Raw genomic sequence first — 10,106 nt, forward strand, 5'->3', positions numbered from 1 at the left:
CCATCCTATCAAATTTGTCCCAATCCATTGTTGATGGTGCAATTATCTTGACGATGACGTTGTGTCCCATATAGATAGGGACAAAAAACTAGACATGCTACTAATATAGTACATGTTAGGTTCCTTATATATGACACAACAATTGATCTACAGATTGTATGAGCATGTCGCTCTCGGTGCATTGAAGAAATTGATAGCTTTGCGCGATTGAAAGCGATGCAAAGCCAACAATGAATGGGATGGCGCGACAAAGATGTGAACCTGCTCGTGCAACGTGCCAAATGCGACTCTGCATGCGCACGCTTGGTGGAGGCTTCCCTATAAATACGTAGCTCATCATCACTAAGGACGTACACCGAGCTGAGGCATCAAGATGGGTAGTGGTGGCAGGTTGGTGTTGGCTGCCTTCGTGGCGGTGGCGCTCGCCATCTTGCACCCATCGGCTGAGGCAGCATCCCTCCGTGGTGGTGGTCCGTTCGACTCCATCTTCGCCTTTGGCGACTCCTTCACGGACACAGGCAACAACCCCATCGTCTTCGGCTGGTACAACGTCTTTGACGTCGTGATGCGCCCTCCCTACGGCATGACCTCCTTCGGTGGCTGCCCCACTGGCCGCAACTGCAACGGCCGCCTCATCATCGACTTCATCGGTAATTAATCTCTCGATCATCAGCAGCCTCCCTCCTTGCTTGTATAAATCATCGGTAATTCATCGATGTATCCTTTTCAGCTCAAGGCTTAGGCTTGCCTCTTGTGCCGCCGTACCTGTCACACAAGGGGAGCTTCCGGCAGGGTGCCAACTTCGCCGTCGGTGGTGCCACCGCTCTCAACTCCAGCTTCTTCCACACCGGTGACCCTCCCGGCGCCAGCCCGTTCCCCCTCAACACCAGCCTTGAAGTGCAGCTTGGCTGGTTTGAGGAGCTCAAGCCTTCCTTGTGCCAAACGGACCAAGGTTATATATACTTACTTAGCTTCACACAGCGGATTGAACTGAAAATGCACATAAATTAATATGTAATGGCCGCCACCTGGGTTTGGAGAAGTACCGGTTAAGTCAGCTGATTATGGTCACTCACCTAGGCCAGCGTAGGATGGAACATCTTATGGATGACGAATATCAAACGTGATGAACATACACAGTAAACAAAGTGTGCAGAAAAAAATTGATTTGAAAAAGATAAATCACTATGGTGAATATGTCAACATAAGTTGAAATATAATGAGTTGGATTGTGAGTTTGAGTACACATGGTAATGATATATTCTTCCAACCGTTGTACCATTAACCAAACACTTGATATACGTACATATAATCAAGAGGCCAAATGCTTCATTGCAGAGTTCAAGGATTTCTTTGGGAGATCGCTCTTCTTCGTGGGTGAATTCGGAATCAACGACTACCACTACTCGTACGGGAAGAAGAGCATGCAGGAAATCAGAGCATTCGTCCCAGATCTCATTCAGACCATCGCCATGGGTGCCGAGGCAAGACCACTCGACTCATCCTGCTCCTCATGTCACTACTGCCATTTTGAGTCTTTATACATGCATGTTAACATCATGAAAATTAATGCACATGAAGAGAGTGATCGAGCACGGGGCGAAGACTCTAGTCGTCCCTGGGATGATCCCATCCGGATGCGCGCCACCGATCCTCGTCACCTTTGAGGACGCCGATGCTTCGGAATATGACGCCACCACCGGCTGTCTCAAGGAGCCCAACGAGATCGTGAAGCTCCACAACTCTCTGCTGCGAGACGCGGTCCAGAAGCTGCGGGCGGAGCACCCCGATGTGACCATCATCCACACCGACCTGTTCAACCACGTTATGGAGATGGTCAAGTCGCCTGAAAAATTCGGTGGGTATCATTCTGTGTATATGTTCTTCATTGTTGGAAGTGCCCTGAGATTCATTTCGCTTGGAGTTTTGTCCAAACATATTGCACACCTTTTTGAATTCATTGTTCAGCATGAATCTTGGTGCAAATCTTGATTCGTAAGGTTTAGAAAATAGAGTGGTGGTGAACATTGCAGAAGTTGATGAGTTCAGTTATGCGGTGGTTGCAGGGATTAAAAAAGACGATGTTCTTAGAGTTTGCTGTGGAGGATGTGGGAGGTACCACTACAACCTCTCGGTCGCTTGTGGTGACGAAGCCGCGATGACGTGCGAGGATCCGTCCACTCATCTATTCTGGGACGGTGTCCACTTGACGGAGGCAGCTTACCACCACATTGCTGAAGATTGGCTCAACACCATAGTAAGCAGCCTGCCTACAACAGCTAGCTCTTAAACGAGCTGCCTATGTCTGAATGCGGTACATGTCATGGACACGGTTGCTGAATTGCATTGTTGCAAGATCAGAGTAGTCCATCATATCACCGCAATCTTCAATAAGATACTTGTAATAAAATGGGTTTAAATGTACTTCTAAATAAAATTATTATCTATTCTATATTGTTAAACCAATAAAAAAGGACGGTGGAGACCTATCGGTCTAAAATTATGATATCTCAGCAGTAGAGATGTGTCTACACAAAACAGCACGCCATCGAGAAAATTTAGATCTACTTGGACGGCATCATGACACTTTTTAGTATGTATGAGTTTAGATGTTTTACCGGTATGTTGTCACGGACTCCTATTGAATACTTGCAAGTATAGATGCGTCGCATTACGCTCACTGATCATGGCCATTGCGTCTGCTCTTGGAACTGCAGACGTAGATTTGTCACAACCATTGAAGACGTACACGTAGCATATAGCAATTCTAATCTGAGCTACAGAAAAGATTATGCATCCAGATCGATACGTGCATACAACAAATGCATGGCTTTTTCTTAGCTTGGTCAACCAAGTCACTGACAAAATGGGCGTGCAAGTGAGATGAGTATAAACAAAACGTGAGAATATGATCCGCTCAAAAGGAACAATAAACATGCACAAACAAAAGATTGATTCCTCACTATTGAATGATACAGCTACAACACTATTTTCGGTGAAGACGCTATGAACTACTCCACACTTCTGGTTAATCTATATGCATTATGTATGCTGCCAAGATAAATAGATGGTGCACATAGTGATCATGACTTGATGTACAACTATATTGCACCATACTGCTATATTGAGTTGTTTACTGCAACAGAACGCATCCTTGAAGGTAAACACCTTTTTTTTGCTTGGACCTATAAAGATACAGTGCAGTTTATTTACTGGTGTGGCTCTTCCTAGTTGCGTTGTTGTTTTCTTTTTGTTGGAAACCAAACCTAGTGATTCACTTCTATATATCCCAAATGGTTTTGATCATGTTCCTATAAATATCAGATGCATCGTAGCTATCTTAGTTGTAGATATTTGATGATTATGCTTGATGCAAATAACCAACTTAAAATTTTATTTTTAGATAAGAGTATTATGTGCAACAATGCGGCCAGAAACAAAAATTATATTACATACAGAAAAATTAGAAGTCCCGTGCATGGTGTATGAAATCACGTAGGAAAGTCCAAAGAGTTCTTGTTTTGTGAGAAAATTTTAATTTGTTATGTCTTTGCTAAAAAGTGCATTAGCACATTTGAAATTGACTCAAACTTATATAACTATTCACCATACCATTTCTAATAACACCGATGAATTAATTGTAGACATATGAAGAACCTAAAGCTTGCGAAACTATTTAATTGGCTATGCAAATCGATATGATGAAGCATCATATTAAAAACATATTTTTTTCCTCCCAGATGAGAGCTACGTTTCGGTGCTCGTGCGCATCTGCACCAGAGTGAACCGTAAATTAAAAATAAATAAATTCACACAAATCTGAAATCTTTACAAATCAAAGATGAGAAACTCTTCTAGGACCACATCTTGGAATCAGATTTGAATTTTGGTTCTCAGACGACATTTTGTTTAGTGAGTATATCCATCCATCAAATACAACCGAAAAAACAGCACTACATTTGTGTCCTCCGATCTGCTTGTCTAAAATGGAGGGGCCAATTTTTCTTTTTTGCAGTTATGGCCCAGAGAAGCAAATAAATCCTTTTAATGTGTCAATAGCTATATGCTCATGTAATCACTAGATTGATTTGTCATCTATGAAAAATCGACGATATTAATATGCCTAGTTTTTGTCCCTATCTGGAGGTACAACATCGTCGTCAAGAGACAACCACTCCATCTGCACATAATTGGATAATCAACAACGGATACGGATGGCTGACCTATACGTATCATACACATATGCTGCAATTAATATCTATAAACAGTATTGAAGGAAATAATGATTGCAGAAAGTAAATTAAAATATATTATAAAACTTACTCATACAAACATGCATGCATTTTCTCTTCAGCCGGAAGTTGGTCTTTCAGTTTTGGCGAGATCAAACACGATATCAGTCCTTTTAGATGGGTAGATCAAACACTATAGCGTGCTTCCTTATACACGAGTAGAAATGTGTTCAACATTTTCCGTTCTTTACGTATTTGAAGATATATGGTTCTCCAAGAAATTGTATATAGTTAAGATACCACCAACCATTTGTAGTGTTTTCGATTAGTCAGTCGTTGTGATACGAATTGCCCCATCCACGGGCCAAGAAAGCGACATCATTCATTATGTAGGTCGATCAACTTGTTTAGAATGGACTGGTCAGATTAAATTTGTTTGTATGGTTACTGCAAAAGAAAACAATTTTGGTATGAGAGCTCACAGTACAACTGTATGAGGGTAATAATGTATTTTTGCAAAAAATGTGTGTTTTTTAATGATTGCTAAGAGCGGGTACAATAACTAGCGATAGTGATGGCGTGTGTGCACACAGTGCTTCGAGAAAAGCAAGCTGTGAGGCACTGGGCGGATAGTGATGGCGTGCAGCGATGGTTCTCATAATAATGTGTATGTGACCGAATACTTACATATATGTGTCACGTTTGCGCCCATCCGTTGATCTGTACTGATTTGGTTGTAGCTAGAGACGGGGATCTCTTAGAGTGCAGTTCATATGTGGTAGTAATATTAGATCATATGTTGATTATTGTATAATGGTCTTTTGGGCGATTCACCTTTGGGTATCTCTATTTCAATTTTGTTTTCAGAAGGACAATTTGATCCAAGGTTAGAGAAAATTAAAATAACCGTGCGCCTCAGTAAAAACAGGTTTGGCTTTGCCTGGAAAACATAAATCCACGTTAATCGATTTACCGCCGCCGTCCCCATCAACCCGACCTCTAGAACTGACCCCTCCCACCAGCACCGCTAGTGTCGCGCTTCCTGAGCCGCCTCCTTTACCTTGTCGTTGCCACATCGGCCATCCCTCTACCCCGCAGAATTAAATCACCCCCAAAATAGCTGCGATAGCTACGCTATTTGCTGCCTTGAAACCTTGCTGCTGTGCTATGGCTGCTGCCGCAAAATTCTCTGCAGATCCATGTAAACGGCTCCAAAATCAGCAAAGACCTCGAGAAATCCCACCTGGAAAATTGATGCTATTGCCATTGCCGCTATGGCGGCAGCTACAACAACCACTATAGCTGCCAGAAGAGGCTGCCTCGAAAACATGTTTCCCACAATTTAATCTTTGTGCCTACCCCCTCCCCCCTCCCTTTTCTCTGGCATCGGCGACTATTCCGCACCTGCACCCGTCAACCCTCGGTCTTCCCTCCGGCAGCAATGTTGTAACCACCAGGTTCAATTTTATGCGATTGACAATTAACAAACGCGGCAAAACTAATAATGCGCCCATACCCTCATTGGTAGTCACTAGTAGAAAAAGGTCCTAATGTGAAGCTCATTAGTCCCGGTTTATAATTGAACCGGCCCTAATGTGACCATTGGTGCTGATTCCAATGGCTAGGCGGGCGGCGCTCATTAGTACCGGTTCGTGGCGAACCTTTAGTACCGGTTCGTGCCATGAACCGGTACTAAAAAGGTGGTGGCCTTTAGTACGGGTTGGTGTCTCCAACTGCTACTAAAGACCCCCCCCCTTAGTACGGGTTCGTGCCACCAACCGGTACTAAAGGGGTGCGCTACCACCCGCAGTGCACAATGCTTAGTCCCACCTCGCTAGTTGAGAGGAGCTCGCACCGGTTTATAAGCCCCGCCGCGGCTACCGTGTCAAGCTCCTCTCTAAGCAGGCCTTTGCGGGCCTATTGCAAGTCTTCTGCCCTGTGGGGCCTACTGAGCCATACAGGCCTGCATCCTGGCCCAACTAGAAGTTGGGTTTCTAGTCGTATGCAGACCGTGCCGGCCCAGTAGGTGGGTTGTTTTTACTTTATTTCAAAAAAAAAAACCTTTAGTACCGGTTGGTGTTACCAACCGGTACTAAAGGTCTCCCCGCCCCCAACGTTGGCTCGTGTCACGTGGTGGCCCTTTAGTGGCGGTTCGTGTTGAACCAGTACTAAAGGGGAGACCCTTAGTCTCCACCCTTTAGTGCCGGTTACAGAACCGGCACTAAAGGGCCTTACAAACCGGTAATACAGCCCGGTTCTGCACTAGTGAGTTCAAGGTGCGCACCCGTCCCCACCCTAGTGGGTGTCTGTGGGTCGTCCAACCATAAGTAATTGGTTTACCTTAACCTTATATATTGCTGATTGGTTTTGAGATAGCTTATTGTTTATGACGAACGGTGGTTTAACTTATATAACATTAATTGATCAGTGAAGGATATAGCATATATATTGCTTCTGTAAAGTCTCATCTTCCTTGATCAAAGTAATTAGTCAGACCATTCAAATACATTATTAGACAGTATATTAGACTCATATAGAAAAAATCACACTTCCCTCCTCTTTTTTTCCTCTCGAGATAAGAGAGAACAGAGAAGCATAATTATTTGGAAAAGGATGCGTTTTTGAATTGCTTTTAGATGACGCACACTCATTTTTCAGCCTACAATACGTGTCTCCTGATAAACCGTTTGTGCGCTCGTGGCTGGGAGAAGGAACTTCAAGCCACCAGAGGGGTGGCCAGGAGAAAGGAAACAAGATGCAGCTGATGACTGGTAATATAAGTTGTGTATTTACTTTTCTACATCTGACAAATTGTACTTGACACCTTTATTTTCCTTTTCTTATTTTGCAATGAGTCTTCATATATGCTTTACCAATTACCCAACTAGCAAGAAACAAAAAAGAGAGTTGGCTAGCTAGCAGGAGTTAAATTACATGTTACCACAGATACAAACAAGAAATGCTAGCTTCAAGATTAGGAGACATGGGGAAGTAGGATGATACAACTGGGCAGTCTGGTGCAGTTTGTTGCATGGGTGTCAGACCGCTGTCTACTGGCTAGTGGAAACGGCAAATTGCAATTTTTACTGTGCGAAATTAGCAGTGGACGTGATGAACAGAATTCTTTCACTTGCTACAGAACATGAGTTACAACCAAGTTGAACATTCTGTTTGTAGGGCATCTTCCTATCAAATTGAAATTATAGCAGAGTGTGAGTATTACATAATTAGCATGAATCAAACGTAGGGTAACGATATGATAACACATTTCATGACAAAAATAAAATGTCCTCTAAACCGTCATAACCGCGCAATCTGGTTCAAGCATATATTCAGTAAAAATAATTTCCAGAATGAACGGCGCAAAACCTGGTTCAAGCATATTAACAAGAGATGAATCTGGTTCAAGCATATTAACAAGAGATGAATCTGGTTCAAGCATATTTAGTAAAAACAATCCCAAGCCATCTGGTTCAAGCATATTTAGTACTAACAAGAGATCAATCTGGTTCAAGCATATTTGTCCAAACTTTTTTATGAGTATTATTTGTAAATTTCACAGTGAACTTGGACAGTATGTTCAATCAAAACACCCAGACGACATGCATGTACTGATGAGTTAGCTACATCCCTTGCACACCCGGACTACATTCTGTTCAATCAAAACATGCACACGCGTCAGGCAGATAAATACAACTCAACTACCCATGGATCAAGAACTCAACCAGACACATATCAAGACCATCCATGGATCAAGTACTCAACCACCAGGATTCAATAAAAAGCAAAAACACTAGCAACTAAAAGGAGATGGATCGATCCAGTCTAGGGCTCGCCGGGAATCGAACCAAAACAAAGACAGAAGATGGAACAAGCTAGGTCTAGCTTTGGGGTCGTCTGGATAGTAGGAAGACAAGGGTTCTCCGGTGGCATCCAGCTTCTCCGGACCGGGCATGTCGCCTTCGGCCGCCATCTGGAGGAACCAGATGTGAAAAAACCGGGGAGAGAGGGGTGGTAGGGGGCGGCGTGGATGGGTGTAGCGGGGAAAAGGGGACGGTAAGGGGCGATGTGGTATGGGAGGGCGAAGTCTCCGGCCAGCATGGAGGAGGGACGGCAGGAGGGGCGCCGTTTCCCTTTGTGCCTGTGCGGCGCGGTCTCGCTTTGTGCGTCTGCTTGTGCTTCCGCGAGGTAGGAGGCGAGGGTTCTGAATCGCGTGGAAACGAGGGGATCGGAGCGGATGCGCCGAGGAAACCTCGCGTACCAAATGGGGCCTCGAAGTTTTGCGGGTTTTTTGTGCCAAACGAGGCCTGGGGGGGGGGGGGGGGCAATTGCCCTTGTTGGTCTACACCAAGCTCCGCCACTGATCCTAGGGACATTCACAGTTGGGTGAAGAGCTGATCGAGAAAGCAATATGTCAAAGGGATCACTACAAGAGCCTCTAGTAATAACCTCCATCACATGCGGCTTTTAGTGGATATTCATCCGTGAAATAAGGAGCATAGTTTGTTATATGTATCAACCATCTGCTTTATGTTTATCGCAGATGGATCTTACAAGCACGAATATATCACATTCATATATAAATAAAATGACATATCACGTTCATTTGATTCTCATTCTCTGGATTGGTGGTGGTTTGGTTGTGAATATTGAGTCTCGGAGATCATCATATTTGTCACAGAGCCAACTGAATTCCGGACCGGCCGGCAGTCTCTTCGGTGAGCAATCCGTGGTTGGTTTGAAGAGTATGTCGTCTCTTGGTCTTTGAGAGGTACCCCTTCTATGCTAGTGTGATCTTTTAGTTAGTCTTCTTCGATTTATGTTCCACAAAATATTGTTCTTTGCTTCATCAATCCCAGTTAGTTCATATTAGGATAGCATTATTGAACCGAACCACCTTTCTGGGCTACCAACTTTTGCAAGTGCTTCTAAGGGGCATCTCTATTTTCTCTCCTTTGAGCATTTAGGTGTCTAGTGCCCCTGACAGTGGTGTCTAGAGCAACTCCATTTATGAGTTGGCTCCACAAATTAAAACTATCAGTATAAGTCTAGATAATGCTTAAAATAGCTTGGAAGTGGAAACTTTTGATGAAGACGTACATAAAAATTTCACCAACAATGCTTTACATGGCTAACAATTAATGTACACGTATACATATACACAACCATCTGTCGATTGTGTATTCTTCAAACTCCTCGCATTGTTGAGTATCACCGCCGTAACTAACCTTCTCCTACACCAATCATCAGAAGAAATGATGCAAGAAAGAAGAAAATAAATAATGATACGAGAATAGGTAGCTTGAGAATAGGAGACACCAGGAAGGGAACACATAGAGCTCATCAAGCATGCCGTACTCCAACATGTGCTGCTCCAGCACGAGATCATTTTCTACTCTCCAAGAATCAGCATAGAACCTTGTCAAGTCAGGCAGCCGGAAACAATGACATCTCTGTGGCAAAAAGATGTACAATGACTTCTAGACGTGTAGTATGGACCTTTTGCAGTTCGCACGTTTATTTACCGTTGCAATTTTCTCTTGGGATTGAACTGTGAGATGCCTTTTTAGGGTTGCCTTGCCACATTGATTTCATTGATGTTATAGACACATATAGACCACATGAGAAAACACACACGGACAACTTGTCGGAAAATAAAAAGGTTTTAAAATGTGAAGACACACGCTTGCAAAGGAAAAATGTGCGGGTGGGTGGGTTGATTTGCTTGGCCTCATTGATGTCTCCTCCTACTAGCGGGCATGTTGCCACTGACCACCTCGCATGTTTTGACCTTCCTCTGCGCCTTCACCTTCCACCACAAGCTTTGCCCATAAGACGTACCCCCACACCCAGCTGTCAAAAGAACAAGCTCTC

The 10,106-nt window shown here is 43.7% G+C and overlaps 1 protein-coding gene across 1 annotated transcript; it reads left to right on the forward strand.

The window, feature by feature from the left end:
- The first annotated feature begins 340 nt into the window (after nt 1-340).
- On the forward strand, nt 341-2,415 carry LOC123088228 (GDSL esterase/lipase At5g45910). Its single transcript, XM_044510423.1, has 5 exons — nt 341-650; nt 731-952; nt 1,339-1,484; nt 1,582-1,858; nt 2,067-2,415. Exons 1-5 carry the CDS (start codon nt 374-376, stop codon nt 2,288-2,290), a joined length of 1,146 nt encoding a protein of 381 aa, XP_044366358.1. The 5' UTR covers nt 341-373; the 3' UTR covers nt 2,291-2,415.
- The last annotated feature ends 7,691 nt before the right edge of the window (nt 2,416-10,106 follow it).

Source organism: Triticum aestivum, chromosome 4A (genome assembly GCF_018294505.1).
Source record: "Triticum aestivum cultivar Chinese Spring chromosome 4A, IWGSC CS RefSeq v2.1, whole genome shotgun sequence".
NCBI classification, from domain to species: Eukaryota; Viridiplantae; Streptophyta; class Magnoliopsida; order Poales; family Poaceae; genus Triticum; species Triticum aestivum.

Bases quoted from the DNA above. Each gene is read 5' to 3' on its own strand.
- LOC123088228 (XM_044510423.1), top strand. From the start codon at position 374: ATGGGTAGTGGTGGCAGGTTGGTGTTGGCTGCCTTCGTGGCGGTGGCG. The intron at 953-1,338 runs GTTATATATACT...GCTTCATTGCAG, and splicing joins CTTGTGCCAAACGGACCAAG to AGTTCAAGGATTTCTTTGGG. The intron at 1,485-1,581 runs GCAAGACCACTC...ATGCACATGAAG, and splicing joins CCATCGCCATGGGTGCCGAG to AGAGTGATCGAGCACGGGGC.